Source organism: Amblyraja radiata, chromosome 20 (genome assembly GCF_010909765.2).
Source record: "Amblyraja radiata isolate CabotCenter1 chromosome 20, sAmbRad1.1.pri, whole genome shotgun sequence".
Lineage (NCBI taxonomy): Eukaryota > Metazoa > Chordata > Chondrichthyes > Rajiformes > Rajidae > Amblyraja > Amblyraja radiata.
Window position 1 is genome coordinate 31655695 of NC_045975.1, and position 16378 is coordinate 31672072.

Here is a 16378-nt window from a genome sequence, read left to right on the forward strand (position 1 = left end):
ATTGCTGATAATTTAGTGTTTTGTGTTTTAATATAAAATCAGCTCAACGTTTCCATGAGGCCATGAAGCAGGACCAGCTGCCAGCTGATTGATTTTTAAATAAACTCCATGCTCCAAAATAGGAAATAAAGGATTTGCTTTTCCGATGTTTAACCGATTCAGAGATATAAAGCAAGCCGGTCTTAACCTGCCTTTGCCAGTATTTTGTCTTTTAACGTAGCTGCACTCATATTTCAGCCGCTTTCTGACTTTGGGGATTAGCAGCAGAAGAAGTTGTGAAATGACTGGTTTCCCGGTCAGTCAGTGCTCCGTGCGGGCATCTGTGTAGGGTACGGAGGTGTGATAGCATGGAACTAGTGTATGGATGATCGCTGCTCGCCATGAACATGCACATATGGAGCGACACAGTGGCGCAGCAGTAGAGTTGCTGTCTTACACCTCCAGAGACACGGGTTCAAACCTGACCGCGGCTGCTGTCTGTATGGAGTTTGTACATTCTCCCTGTGGCCGCGTGGGTTTTCTCTGGACGCTCTGGTTTCTGCAAAGATGTACAGGTTTGTAGGTTAATTGACTTGGGTAAAAATTGTAAATTGTCCCTAGTGTGGAGGATAGTGCTGGTGTGCGAGGTGTTCACTGGTCATCACAGACTCGGAGGGCCGAAGGGGCTGTTTCCATGCTGAATCTCAGTCTAAAGTAAAGTATGTGCGCACACACACACATACACACGCCTATATCTGGTGCTTTCCACTCACCGGTCATGCCCTGATTTCTCCTGCTATTCTGGTGTAGTTCAGACACCAAGCAGTACTTTGGCAGACAGTACTGTATGCTTTCCTTTCACTGGTATTGATGCAGGTTTATTATTGTCATGTACCGAGACCCAGAGTCAACTATTGTTTTCCATGCAATCCAGGCAGATGATACCATACATGAGTACATCAGAGAGGATAGAGATGTAAAAGTGTAGAATGGTGGTAACAGAGTAAGTAGATTTGTTGGGGCCAGCGGGCAAAGACTCCTTGCTCCCACACCATCTTGCCGATTATTGCTTCCTTCTCCTCTGAACAATAGGAAAAGGTCTACTCTGTTATCTTTCAACAACTGTTTTCCCCGCCAATGTTTTCTTTCCCAAGCCGAACCACACACAGCCAGAATCGCCAGCATTATGTGCATGTTCTCCAGAGAAGCTGCCCGACCCGCTGAGTTACTCCAGCAGTTTGTGTCTGGGGGTGGCTGTTGTCATTGGACATGTTATGAGTTGAAGATCAGATGTTTTCCAGCTTTCTTTCCCCCCTTACAATCACAAAGATCCCGGCCCAAAACGTCACCTATCCATGTCCTCCAGAAGATGCTGCCAGACCCGCTGAGTTACTCCAGCACTTTGTGTCTTACCTTTGTAAACCAGCACTTTCAGTTCCTTGCTTTTTCTTGTTTTCCTGGTTCCAGCACAGGCAGGAGATTCTAATCACCCACCTGGTGGCAACAGCCCTCCATGCAGAGACAATATTTAGGGTGAGGCAAAGCACTAGATGAAGGGGTCCCTACCACGTCTCTGTGGTGGTGTGTAGCAGGTGGACACACAGCATGGAGTACTGTGTCCAGTTTTGGCCACGGGATTATAGGAAAGGTGTTGTTATGCTGGGAAGAGTGCAGAGAATATTTACAAGAATGTTGCCAGGGCTTGAGGGCCTGAGTTGTAGGGAGAGAGAGGTTGGGCAGGCTGGGACTTTATCCCTTGGAGCACAGGGGAATTAGGGGTGATCTTAGAGGAGGTCTATAAGATATTGAGGGAAATGAGTAGACCTTTTCCTATTCCTCAGAGTAGGGGAATCAAGAAGAAGAACTCTTAGGGGAAAGATTTAATAGGAACCGGAGGGGCATATGCCACACTTGCTGCCAGAGGATGTAGTTGAGCCACGTGCTAGAATAACATTTAAAAGACATTTGAACAGGTACATGGAGTGAAAGGTTTAGAGGGATATGGGCCAAACACGGACAGGTGGGACTATTGTAGATGGGAAATCATAGTCAAAGGGCCTGTTTCTGTGCTGCTTGACTCTCTGACTCCAGGTGCCCTGGAATGAATCAGAAGAAGTGAGATCACAAGCCCACATCCTTACTAGCTGGCCGCAATCATTCCATGTGGTTGAAGCTAGGTTTCACAGCATCTTCCTTTCCAGTAAGTGAAAATCAAAAAAAACTGCAGATGCTGGAAATCGAAATTAAAAATACAAAGTGCTGAAAAACACTCAGCGGGACAATGGAGTTGATGTTTCAGCTCAAAGATCCTTTCGCTGCCTTTTCAGTGCAGGTTTTGAGGTCTTGTACAGCAAGAGCCTTTGACGAAGCATTGGCTCAGTTTCTCCTTCCACAAATGCTGCCTGACCTGCTGAATGGTTCCAGCAGATTGTTCAGAGCTTTGGAGTAAGTCAGGTGCAGTGATAATTGGCAGGGCTCTGGCAGCTCGGGATCTCGCACAAAAAGGTGTCTTAAGCAATGCAGAGAGAACCTGTTCTTATTCATGTAATGACCCTGGTTAAGCTAACATGACAAGGCATTCTTTGGGCCAGTCTGTTACAGGGTTACTGTGCCAGACAGACATGAGGTGAATTGGGATAACAGTGTGGTCATGTTTTTTTTCCTTCTTTCTTTCCAGGGGGATTTTCCGCGTTTTCATCCTGTTTCCCGGGCTTGTGTGAGGGAAAGCCCACCTCACTCCTGCCGATGAGCATCTCTCAGCCGTGCTTACCCGTCGCCAACATCGGTCCCACGCGAATCCTTCCTCATCTCTACTTGGGGTCGCAGAAAGACGTACTGAACAAGGTACGTTTGCATCTCCACTGACAGGGCTGGATGCGGCTTCAGGGCTGACTATCGGTAAACACTGGAGAACTTCCCTAATATATATATATATATGCCTCTCTTGAGCTTCAAGCTTTGTTTTTCAGTACAAGTAGGGTGTCAATCACCCTGGTGATTACTCTTATTTTAATAAACCATTTAATGATTTATTTCCCTCTGTGGTGCTGCCTGGCTCATTCCAGCTGCAAGAATGCATGGAAGGTTGGTGAAGGTATGCTAAGGCTTTGTGGGCAATAGTTTGCAGTCTAAGGTCCTTCTGCCACAAGACATGGAGGGGCTATGTAGGCCTGTATAAAAGCCTCTCAAACACCTTTGCATCGTTCAAGGAGGCCACATGAGTAGCAACGGTGCCCTGTACACAGAGCGTGCTCATACCGTCAATGTATTGGACCAATGTCACTATGAGTGTATAGACAGATGGCACAATGGGCTAAGTGTTCGGCTGGCAACCGGAAGGTAGCCGGTTCGAATCCCGCTTGGAGTGCATACTGTCGTTGTGTCCTTGGGCAAGACACTTCACCCACCTTTGCCTGTGTGTGAATGTGTGTCAGTGATTGGTGGTGGTCGGAGGGGCCGTAGGCGCAGATTGGCAGCCACGCTTCCGTCAGTCTGCCCCAGGGCAGCTGTGGCTACAGAAGTAGCTTACCACCACCGAGTGTGACTGAGGAGTGAATGAATAATGCGATGTAAAGCGCCTTGAGTATTAGAAAGGCGCTATATAAATCCCATCCATTATTATTATTATTATTATAGACTGAATGGCACCATAGATGCCATTCAATGATTGATCATTTCTTGTATGTAGTTTTATGAATGAAGTTTATTTTTGAAATAAATTAAAAAAAAACTTCTCCCACATCAACGGGTGTAGGATGGCAACTACGCTGCTCCAAATTCCTGGGCTCTCATTACATGATCTCTCACCCCAGGCCACCAGTTGAACAGCATCTATTTTTAATCTTCCTCCAAAACATTTTCCTTGTGAAAATGCAACTGATGCTTTGGATGCCCCTGTCTTATGTCTCCTAAGCCGGTTGCAGCAGTGGCCTGGGATCATCCTGGAGGGTTGGCAACCCTGGGAGGGAGGGAGGGAGAGCAATGGAGAAGTCATAATTTATGAAGACAGAAATGCAAGAAACTGAAAATTGGAGCAGATACAAACTGCTGGAGGAACTTAGTGGGTCGGGCACCATCTGTGGTGACGCCCTGAAACGTGATCTTGACCCGAAATGTCTAAAGTTCCCTTCCCCTTAACAATTCTGCTTGACCCACTGAGTTCTCCCATTGATTTTTTTTTTGCTGTTCATTATTTATTAAGATAAACCGTTTATTGTACACATAAAATTAGTTAGAAATAAAACACAGAAGCAGGCAGTTCAGCCCATGATTTTGTGTGCTGGTTGACAGAGAGTTCCCAAGCTAATGCCACCTTCCAGCATGGTCGATAGACCTTTCAGGCCACAGTTTTCCAAGTGTACACACAATTGGTGTTTTAAATGCAATGAGCCCCTTATTTTGTAGCTACGTCCCCTTGTTTGTGACTCTCCCCCTAATGGGAACATCACAACATCTATACCCTCTCAAACCCTCTTAAGATCTTACCTGTTTGAATAAAATCACCCTCATTCTTGTAAACCCAAATGATACAAGCCCAAATTTGCCTCTCCCATTGTTTAAGTCAGTGATAGTCACATAGAAACATAGAAAATGTTTTCAATATGATCATGGCTGATCATCCAACTCAGTATCCTGTACCTGCCTTCTCTCCATACCCTCTGATCCCTTTAACCACAAGGGCCACATCTAACTCCCTCTTAAATATAGCCAATGAACTGGCCTCAACTACCTTCTGTGGCAGAGAATTCCAGAGACTCACCACTCTCTGTGTGAAAAATGTTTTTCTCATCTCGGTCCTAAAAGATTTCCCCCTTACCCTTAAACTGTGACCCCTTGTTCTGGACTTCCCCAACATCGGGAACAATCTTCCTGCATCTAGCCTGTCCAACCCCTCACAAAATGCAGGAATAAATCAGGGGATCAGGCAGCATGTCCGAAGAAAATGGATAGATTACATTCTAAGTCGGGACCCTTCTTCAGACTTGGTGTCCGTGAGTTCCAGAGCTCCATCATCCTCTGGGTGGAAAAAGGTTTTCCTTGTGTCCTGTTCAATTTAAGCAGAGCCTTATGTAGACGGTGGGAACAAGTGTGTCACCTTATTGTGGGAAACCTGTGGTAAATAGGGAAAAGTTGACACGGGCAGCACGGCAGGTAGCATCTGAAGGGAAGAAGGCATTTTGGGTGGAGCTCTTCCATGAGCACCTCCAGCAAGGAGCCTGAGTGTGGGCTATAACATTTTACTGGGAGAAACTGCACGCAACCCAGTCATTCTGTGACAAGAGGAAATAGCTCTCACTGGGGTTGCTTTAGGGTGGCAAGGATTACTGAGCTAGCTTTCCAACTGACGGCTGATTTCACTGGTGGCCTCCGAGTCATTTTCACACACAAAATACATTCGGCAGTGACCTTGTTTACAGTTGCTAGATTTTACGGATTTGTAACCAGGGAGTTACTTGAATTTGCTTCCACTGCACTGCACTGCCACTGTTTCCTATTTAAAAACTAGACCACAGAAACAAGCCATTAGATCCAAGTTTGTAATGCCAGTTTTGAAGCCAGTTTCTAGTCTTCAGTCTTTCATCCTTCCCCACCCCTACTCTTGGAGCTTGCCGCCTGACTTCACCACACTTCACCCACGCTTCACTCTCAGTCTGAAGAAGGGTCTCGACCCGAAACGTCACCTATTCCTTTTCACCAGAGATGCTACCTGACCTGCTGAGTTACTCCAGCATTTTGTGTCTATCTTCGGTGTTCAAGTTTAAGTTCAAGTGAGTTTATTGTCATGTGTTCAGAAGAGCTCAACTCAAGTAATCAGAAGAGCTCAACTCAAATATTGTGACACGGTGTCAACCAGCACCTGCAGTTCCTTCCCATACACTTCACTCCTTCCCTCTGTGCCATCTGCTAAAGGTAGCAGTTAGCCAAGGCTCGACAGCAAAGCCACAACCTCTACCACTAGGAATTCAAAGGCCAGTCAGGTGTCCCACCAGCAGCCAGTTCCCTCTCATATTCTCCACCATTCTTACTCGGAAATATATCATCAATTCCACATCATCTCCAAATGCAATACCTGAGCTTCAAATATTGTGACACTGCAGGGTTACCATGACAACGGGGGTCGAGTGATTTGAGGTACAGATTGCCATCATCTATTCTAGGGCACTTAGGGATGGGCATTAAATACTGACCTTATCAGCAATGCTTATGGATAGTAATCTGTCCCAACGCCTGACATTCTCTCAAATCCCTTAAATTATGCATGTGATCAGTTCATGATACATGTGTGTGCGTGCGTACATGCATGTGTGCGTGCGTGCGTACATGTGCGTGCGTACATGCATGTGTGTGCGTGCGTGCATACATGCATGTGTGCGAGAGCAGATCAGCATCACAAACACACAGAACCGACATCTGTCACTAGTATAGGGCATGTTTCGTAATAGAGAGATGATGCTGTGGTTAATGGCACTCAACTGACTGCCGATGTGCCCTCAGCAATCCCAATGCTGGGCTGGGGAGAGATGTGTTGTTTTAATGCAAGTACAATAAACCTGTGTGTGTTTCCCTGCTGCAGGACCTCATGGAACAGAATGGAATCACGTACGTTCTCAACGCCAGCAACTCGTGTCCCAAGCCGGACTTCATCTCCGAGAGTCACTTCATGCGCATTCCAGTCAATGACAACTACTGTGAGAAGCTTCTGCCCTGGTTGGACGAGTCTGTGGATTTTATAGGTGACTAGACCAACTGGGGGTCCCCTGTCGCACGGGAGGCCTGGTTCCCCAACGCAACCGTTCCCCGACGCAATATTGCACCACTAACCCGTAGCCCCCACAGGAGGCGTGGTCCCCCAACTGAAGGCGTTCCCGAAAGTAAGATTCCAGCGCTCCCCTGCCTCACTCAGCAGTAGACTTAAAATTAAATTCCAAGCCTGCCTGCTGCAGCAGTTCCGATTGCAATACCAATTGGCGCTCCGCTCCCCCTCCTGTTGAATTTGCCCTCCCCATTCCTGTTGAAGAACTAAGTTCAGAGTGTTCCTGTCTAGCAACTTTGTATAGGTAATACATGTGGCCAAGATCTCGGTAAAACTCGGGCAGGTGCTGGGTTTGGTAGGACTGAGTACAATTCAGTACAATTCATTCCCCCGATACAATTCACAGGATCATGCCTTGGTTTTTACTTTCTTTGGGTGGGTAATGCAGACAAAATTTTCCCTGAGAGGGTATTGGAGAACCACCATTCTGAACTGACGTCTCTTAAGGCGAAGGTACTCACACACCTAGTGCCGGAGAGAATAAAGGTGCTTAACTTGGAGATGAATCCTCAAAGGCTGATGGTTTCTTATTGTTAAGGGGGTAGGGATCCCAGGGTTGGAAGTTGCTGTGTATTAATTGCTGCTGTCCCTAATGTGTAAGATAGAACTAGTGAACGGGTTGACATGGACCCGGTGGGGTGAAAGGCCTGTTTCCATGCTGTATCTCTAAAATAAAGTCATCCTGGTCAATCAAGAGAGGGGTGGGGGTACAGTTGTGGACGTGCATTCATCTCAAGCTGTTTTCTCTCCTGTTTAGACAAAGCGAAAGTCTCCAACTGCCGAGTGCTTGTTCACTGCTTGGCGGGAATCTCGCGATCCGCTACCGTTGCCATTGCCTACATTATGAAGACCATGGGGCTCGCCTCAGACGATGCTTACAGGTAAATGACCAAACCCTCAAACTGGAGTGGGTCATGTGGATGTTGATCACTAGCCCCTTGCTTCATTTCTTTCTCCCAACCCCATGACGGTGATTGGAAGACACTCTTCACTCTCTGCTGCTCAGCTACAAACCATGGAGTCAGATTGAAGGAGACTTGCCCATAATTAAGATGAACCAGCAAAACACAAAGTGCTGGAGTAACTCAACGGGTCAGGCAGCATCTCTGGAGGGAATGTACAGGTGCTGTTTCGGGTTGAGACTTTTCTTCCAACCCGAAAATTCCCTCCGGTGATGCTGCCTGACCCACTGAGTTACTCCAGCACTTGTGTTTTTCTCAAGATTCTGGCATCTGTGGTATCTTGTGTCTCCATTCAGATGAACCAATTTGCTAAACATGATTGTAAGTGTGGATTAGAAAGCAATAGGGTAGACTAAATGACATGATGGCTCATGGATCATGTTGAATATACCTGCCTGCACCTATTTTCATGTGTATGTGGGTATATGTATGCGTTTGTACGGGTGTGTATTAAGTGGAGTTTCATAGGTATTCTAGTATTTGGGAGGCGTTCAAGGCAAGATTGTTACAAGGCAAGGCATTATATTTCTTGCGAGCTTACAAGCATGAGGCTGATCTTATTCAAACATGTAAGATCCTGATCCTAAGGGGGTTTGATAGGGTAGATGTTGTGATGTTACCATTAGCGGGAGAGTCACAAACAAGGGGGCGGAACTACAAAATAAGAGTGGGCATTTAAACACAAGTGTGTGGATATATCTGTCAGTGGATAGCAAATGTCTGAAACTCTCTGTAAATGTATTTAAGGTGGAAATGGATGAATATTTGAAAGATAGAGGGATTGAGACTATGGGTCGGAAGAGGAACTGAGGCCAGCATAGATAGCCATGATCACATTGAACAGCGGGGCAGGTGTGAGGGACCTGGTAACCTCCTCATGCTCCTAAAGCCTAAAGGTCGGCAGTGAGAATGATGAAATGGATCACTGTTGCATCGCATGCTGGGAATGAATGGGAAGTGTTTGTGTTACTTATTGTAGACGACACTTTTGAAGTGCTTGGGTCTGTGGGCAGTGGTCTCTGCACCATCGATTCACTGCAAGCAGTCGCTAAGTGTTGTTGTGTTTGTGTTGAAGGTTCATCAAGGACCGGCGGCCATCCATCTCTCCCAATTTCAACTTCATGGGGCAGCTGCTGGAGTACGAGAAGAGCATGCGGCTTCTGAAGATCCGCGCCCTGGGTCCGCCGAAGGCGCTGGCGGACCGGCCGGAGGAGGATGTGGACAGGGAGGCCAGAGACGGCAGCAGAGGCGGCAGGGAGAGGACGTGCCCCGAGCTGGTGGGGCAAGGCGGGCAGAAGGAGAGCGGCGAGGCGGAGGGAGGCGTGGGCTGGGGCGAGTGCAAGAACGCCTCGCACATCGCCCTGCAGCAGAGCCTCAACGGCCTGCACCTCTCCACCGAGCGCATCCAGGACACCAACCGCCTCAAGCGCTCCTTCTCCCTCGACATCAAGTCTTCGTACTCGCCCAGCGCCACGCCCAGCCTGAGCAAGGCCGCCACCCCAATGGATTCTGACGACATCCCCAAGCTGTGCAAGCTGGAGGTGAGTCTGGGCAGTCCCGGCCAGGAGCAGCACGTCCAGACTCCAGACAGCCCGCTGTCAGACGCCAGCTGCGAGTCCAAAGCCCGGCAGAGGCGCAAACCAAAGCACAATGGCAGTCTGTCCGCCTCATCCGGCTCCCCCGTACACCCCCTCAGCTTGAACTTAACCAGGACCTTCGTACCTTGCCCAGTGCACAAGGGTAACGGTGTGGAGGGGAACTTGAAGCAGGCTCTGCTGCTGAATATCCCCAGTGCCCAGCAGCAGCAGCACCAGCTGGGGACCAGCAGCATCACCCGCTGGGGCAAGCACACGGAACTGGCGCAGCCGCCCGCCTCCGCCAACCCTCCCGTCAACGGCCCGTGGTACTTCGGCACGGAGGGGCAGCCCGGCCACAAGGGAGGAGGCACCAACCTCTTCACCGGCACCGCCCCCACCCCATACCCGCCCTTTGGCTGCGCCGCGCCGCCGGCCGGCTGTGAGCAGTACGGCTCGGTGAGGCTGCGGGAGAAGCCGGGGGAGCCGAGGGACGCCAGGCGGAGCTGGCACGAGGAGGGCACCATCGAGAAACAGTTCAAGAGGCGCAGCTGCCAGATGGAGTTCGAGGACGGCATGTCGGAGAGCAGGTCCCGGGAAGACCTGGGCAAAATCGGCAAGCAGTCCAGCTTCTCGGGCAGCATGGAAATCATCGAGGTGTCGTGACGGCATTGGCAGGGCAGCTTCTACTGGGCGACACGGAGAATCTGTGGTTATTTATGGTCTGACAGCAGACACCACTGCCGCTGCACTCTCTGTGTGTAAAAGCAGAGTGCAAGCGCAGGAGCCATTTTCTCTCGCGATGCAGAGAGTGGATTGACACATCACTTGAAATTTGTCTTGAACGTTTTCAGAAAAGCTAATTCATTTCTCCACACACATTCTGGCAATGGTGAAAAAAAAAGAAGAAAATGTGGGCAAACGGCCACCCGGTTTAAAGATGTACAGTGCGGTATTTAAGTACTTCAAGCAATACTCAAGAGAAAAGAAAGTCTGGTTTTATCTTATTAATTATATATTTTGTGTTGATGTTTCCACATCGTACTGTGGTCTGCACAGGACTGCTACCTGAGAAGGCCATTTATTGCACTTTGTCCTGCCTTGTGTGTGACTGAGCCAGTTGAAATGCAGACTGCAGCACTTAAGGCTGGAAAAGTACCTTCTATGAGATAATCTGTATGAACTGATTGCGAATGGATGCAGACGTTAATATAATGTAAATAGTGGTGTATCTATTATTATGGCTGATTTAAATGTTATTAAATAGTTTAAAGATATCCTGGCTGCTTGATGCAAATACCTCAGGTTTGAATAAACAGAAAAATTAAAAAAGCTTTTTCTTTTACCGCCCTCCCCATCTTGTTTGTGAAACGTACACAAGCTTCAACCACAACACAGAAGGAAAATCTTCTCAGGTTTTTTAAACTGATTAGCCGGGGCAGATCCCCGCGATTTCCAGAAAGGGAGAGAGTCGCATGCTCGATCCTACTGGACGTCACGACTGCATTCATGCCAACCGGTGGCTGCACACACCCATCGCATTCGGTGCAAACATGCAGCGACCGCATTGCATCACACGCCACTAACCATTAGACGGCCAAAGCGAGGAGCTCGTAACAGCAGGGGGTGCCCTTTCGGAAGCCGCATGTTAGACTTGTCTACTCCTGCCATACTGCTTGTCTCCTTTCCCCATCCCTTGGCACGTGGGTGGGTAAAGTTTACTATAAACATGCAAAGAAACAAATCCTCTCATGTCTGGGCTATCGGCCGGAGAAGTCTGTCCGGGTAACTCACTTCAAGCTGAGCAATGCTGGTCAGATGCTTAAGGCCTGTGTTGCTCGAGGGCCAAGAGAGAAATATTCATGAAATATTTTTATCTGTCCCGCTGCCGAGAAAAAAGCATCATAGTTATTTTTATTGTTGATTTGCTGATTGGGAAAAAATCAATTGGCTTTCTCTTCATTTTCAATTTGCTCTGTAGGTGAGGGTGTGACCGAAGTGACCATCAGCCCAGTTCATTCCCAAGATGTTTTCCCCATAGACCTATTCTTCCTGTACTAGCGCAGTGCAGCCAACGCTGTGTTTTCCTAGACCTCTTCAGGAGCAGTTAAAAGTCAGTCACATCGGTGTGGGACTGGATGTTACACAGGTTAGATTGGGCAAGGAAGGGCATGAGCCAATCTATTCAGTTTTGGTGGCAATCAGATTGAATCGTGGTCCCTTATATTACAACATTATAAACTAACAAATGTTTAAAAATCCGTGCAACCAACCAGGGTGAGATTTGAAATCTCATTTTCTGAAATCCCCTCAGATTTCTGCATATTTCTTGTCGTCAAAGGCCTTTCCCTTCAGTGTTCCCTTTGTGCCCTTTGATCGTTCTTCCTTGTGCCCAATGCCCCTCTATTGCCCATTGCCCCTCTATTTTCCATTACTACACCATTCTCCTTTGCCCCTCCTTTGTCCATTGCCCCTCTGTGGCCCATTGCCCCTCTACTTCTCATTGCTCTGTAAAATCCTCCAAAGATGTTCATGTAGGATCCCATGGATCTAGTTTAGTGTGGAGATACCATGCAAAAACAGGCCCGTCGGCCCACCCAGTCCACACCGACCAGCGATCCCCGCACATTTACACTGCCCTACACACACTAGGGACAATTTTACATTTATACCAAGCCAATTAACCCTACAAACCTGTATGCCTTTGGAGTGTGGGAGGACACCGAAGATCTCAGAGAAAACCCACGCAGGTTATGGGGCGAACGTACAAACTCCATACGGACAAACACCCGTAGTCAGGATCGAACCTGGGACTGGCGCTGTAATGCAGTAGCTCTACCGCTACTCCACCGTGTCACCCTTGATTTGCTGAATATTTGAGCATTAGGGAACATGATCGCAACCTTGACACGATGAGGATGGATTGTAGACCTTCCCTTTCTTTGATCAGTACAGTCTGATGGTAATTGTTGCCTGTCATCCCACTGAGCAGCTGTGATCTGACATGACCAATTTTACCGCAATACTATCCAACCCCATCGCGTGGAAATCCACACTTCTGGGATCTGAGCCCAGCCTCTGCTTCCCTGGATGTTCCCAGCCCTCACAGATAGTCAGTGAACGCTGTTCAGATTCATTGGGAGCTCATAACAAGCTCTGAGAATGCTGGAAATACTCAGCAGGTCAGGCAGCATGTGTGGGGAGAGAGAGTAAAGGTCAATGATACAGGTCGATGGTCTTACATTGGATGTGTTGTAATGAAAGACTCTTGACCTGAATCATTAACTCTGTTTCTCTCTCCACAGACACAGAGTGTCTCCAGCATGTTCGGTTTTTATTTCAGATTTCCAGCATCTGCAGTTTTTTATTTTGTGATCATCAGGAAACCAGATGGATTTTAGTTGCAGCAAGTTAGTATCTGACTGATGTGTTGTTTGGGCCATTTACCTCAAAGCTTCAGTGCGAGGAGACAACATAGTACCACCATACCCCGGTCTACACAGGACACACTTAGCTCGAGCTGCACCAGTTACAGCTGTAAAAGGAGTTCGGGGTTGTGGGCAGAGGGGGTGAAAGTCAATCCGAGACAGCCCTACGTGCTTCTTGCTGGCAAGCTGATGAAACACAGAGTAGAAATTTCCAGGCATCTGGGCAAGGAAGATGTGGGGATTTATAACAATTAAACATGATGAAAGAAAACAACAACAGGTAACACCCATCTCATTGAGCTCATTCATCCCTGCAAGAGCCAATACGCCACCAACAATTAATACTGACATTTACAAGGACACCTTACAATGGTTAGACGATGGCTCTGTGGTAGAGCTTGCTGCTTTGCAGATGAACCAGATATCTAGTAGCGTTAGTCACAACTGTTCAATCCCACTATCTTCCATGCTGTTAAACCAGGGTATGCTGGAAATAAACACACAGCATAGTAGAGCTGCTACCTCATAGTGTTAGTGACCTAGGTTCAATCCGGATCTTGGGTGCTGTCTGTGTGGAATTTGCACGTTTTCCATGTGACCATGTGGGCTTCTCCCTGTGTACTCCAGTTTCCTCCTGCTTCCCAAAAACATGCACGTAGGTAGGTTAATCGGTCACTGTAAATTGCTTCTAGTGTGTCGAGTCAGTGGGAGGTGGATGAGAATGTGGAAAGGTTCACATGGGGCTCATGTTGGATTTGTGTGGATAGATGCTGGTTGGCAGATGTGGACTCATTGGGGCAAAGGGCTTGTTTCCATGCTGAATGACTATCTCACTTTGGGCAGCACAGTGGCGTAGCGCCAGAGATCTGGGTTTGATCCTGACTATGGATGCTGTCTGTGCAGAGTTTGCACATTCTCCCTATGATCGCTTGAGATTCCTCTGGGTGCTCCAGTTTCCTAGCACATTCCCAAGACGTGCGGGTTTATAGGTTAATTGGCTTCTGTAAATTGTACCTAGAGTGTAGGATAGAACTAGTGTATGGGGTGATTGTTGCTTGGCACAGACTCGGTGGGCAGAAGGGCCTCTTTCCATGCTGAGCTCAACTATGACCTTATGAGGGGCCGTCATGTTTCCGGGTTCTGTTCATAAACAGCAACACACTGTATTCTATCCTCCTGTAGACTGGACATTACAAAGATATCCTTTGTTGGAAATAATGGCACCAAGCAAACTGATGCTGCTCCACATTTTATCGTGGATGTTCAGGGCTCGGAGCTCCACCACAACTGGAGGAGGCCATTGGCCCCATCAAGTTTATTACCCTGAAGTAAACCTTCATTTCTACCAAAGAGTTTCATGTTGTTTGTGAGGTGTTGGTATTTCAGGACACTTGTGTACCCGGCATTCTGAGTGAGCCAGGCCAAAAAGCATCCTCTGATTCTTAGATTAGGATGGCTCTTTAGGTAGAGAACGTGCTTAGTAAAAGCATACTCCTTCAGTGGGAGCCCAGATTTGGAGTCGGGATGGGAAACTGACTGGGATCCGGGAGGACTGGTGGTAGCTTCTGACTCTGGTGCCTTCTGACTGCAGTCAACAATTGATGGAGGGCTTGCAGCAGAAGGGACTCCCAAATAGTTGCTGCAAGAAGGGGCTTAAAATTCTCTGGTGCCCTCGGTGGTAGGGAAATAGCCACAATCACCCACAATCTAGCTATACTGTAGATCAGATTCATGGGCTGGTTTTAGGATAAGAGAATATAGTGAAAATGCCATTGTGTATCTGCTATCTTTATTTTCATTGGAAAATCTCAATGCAAAGTGGGAATAGTGATACATGTAAACGTTCTCTCAGTTTTGGACTTTGGAAATGAACTCTTTCTGGTCAAATCAGAGCAATCCCCCCTGTTTTCTCAAAGTAATAATTACTTATCTGGCAGACAGACCTTAACAGGTCCTTATCTTCATTGAAGAAGAATGATTGCGCAAATGTCAAAATGCCTCGCGTTTGAAAAGGTTATGAGAGAATAGCTTCAATCAATTGTTGAGTGGTTATTATTTAACATTCTTAATAAAAGTATAAAAGAAAAACCTAAACGAGGGTTTTTATTTAATGGTCCACTGTGGTTTTTGCCAGAATTTACAGGAAATAGGAAGGGAAACTTTGATCTTGATTGGGATGTTACTCCTATAACTGCAGCTTTATTGCCAATCCAGGAAACGTACTGTTTTCTTCGAAATAATCCTGATTGTATCTTTCGTCTTGGAATTTATTTATTTATCCTCTGGCCTGTTTAAGGGAAACTGTTTTCTAATTTAAACCTCCCATTTTGTCAGCGTTGTAAAGTGGACCATTCAGTCGAATGTAGAGCCACTTCTGAACGCTCTGTGGGATTCCTTGCCCTCTGCACCCGGCCTCTCCATGTTTATGGCACGAGTCACACCAGCTGACCAGCTTGCTTTCTGGAATGGAGTTGCTTTGAGCGAGCGCTGAAGTTTGTTGGGGTAGGGAAGCCATCTTTGGTTTGAAGCCTTATCCTCAACTACAACCATCCACCTCCACTTGTTTATCAGCTCCCGAAACATATGCCAAGGGCAACTTCACAGCTACTATCCTCTCCTGTCCACCGTCCATAACTAGCTTATATTTACGTGCACCGATTTCCTTTCATTGTAAGCTATAAACAGAGATACAAATCAGAAATATAAATCGTGTAGATTAAATATTTATTATAATGACATTTGATGCTTTTCCTTTGTTTGTCCCAATTTTGTTTCTGACCTTAGTTGAACCCAGGCTATTTATTATATTCCTTATTTTGGTCTGTTTGTTGTGTACTGTAGCCTTTATCTTGTGTGATTGATGCATCATTTTTGCTGGTCTTTTACATTGTGAAGTATTTGATATTGTTACCAAGTGTAATGAAGAGACTTCATTTTCTGTTACTAGCCCTATTTATTAAATGCTGTATTATGGTGCTTTTTTGTAATTGGACAGTGGTGTAATAAATAAATGGATAGACATTTTAACTTTGGTTTTCTTCACGTTTAATGAGATTTATTGAAAGGAGGTTTCTGTGGCTAGAAATGTTCGGGAGCTTTGAAACCTTTTGTTCTAATAAACATACTTTCCCACCTTTGGGATCTAATGTAGTTATCTTAGTTTTGGGATTCAGAGCCATTAGGACTGTGATCTTTGGGTAAGAAGGGCTAACTTTACTATTAAAACCCTTGAGAGCCTGAGCCTAATTAAATGTCAGTAATGATGGAGAGGATTTAGGTCTTTTTACTGAAGGGTGCTTTGTATTAAAGTCTAGGCCTTGTACCTTCAGAGTGCATAGTTTACATCAAAGAACATTTACTTCATGCTCATACTGTGCCCTTTCATAATTTGAACCAATATAAATGTTATCACAGATGCTTCAAAGCATCTGAAGAAGGGTCTCGACCCGATACATCACCCATTCCTTCTATCCAGAGATGCTGGAGATTTTGTGTCTACAGTGCAAGCCAGCATCTGCAGTTCCTTCCTACACATGCTTCAAAACATTATTGTATCCATAGATTTCAATCTAATGTTCAAAATGTTTAGGTTGTAATCTGTGGCTTTGATCATCTGACAGT

At 46.6% G+C, this 16378-nt stretch overlaps 1 protein-coding gene across 4 annotated transcripts in view; it reads left to right on the forward strand.

Moving 5' to 3' along the window:
• LOC116984806 (dual specificity protein phosphatase 8-like) overlaps positions 1 to 10674 on the forward strand; it is a 194206-nt gene extending 183532 nt beyond the window's left edge. For 3 of the 4 annotated variants that reach the window (XM_033039188.1, XM_033039189.1, XM_033039190.1), the window contains 4 exons: positions 2657 to 2823; positions 6554 to 6713; positions 7551 to 7674; positions 8831 to 10674. In XM_033039188.1, coding sequence (XP_032895079.1) covers positions 2657 to 2823; positions 6554 to 6713; positions 7551 to 7674; positions 8831 to 9995 — 1616 coding nt within the window. In that variant the 3' untranslated portion in view covers positions 9996 to 10674. The remainder of the gene's footprint in view (positions 1 to 2656; positions 2824 to 6553; positions 6714 to 7550; positions 7675 to 8830) is intronic. The other variant, XM_033039187.1, reaches the window with a different exon arrangement.
• The last annotated feature ends 5704 nt before the right edge of the window (positions 10675 to 16378 follow it).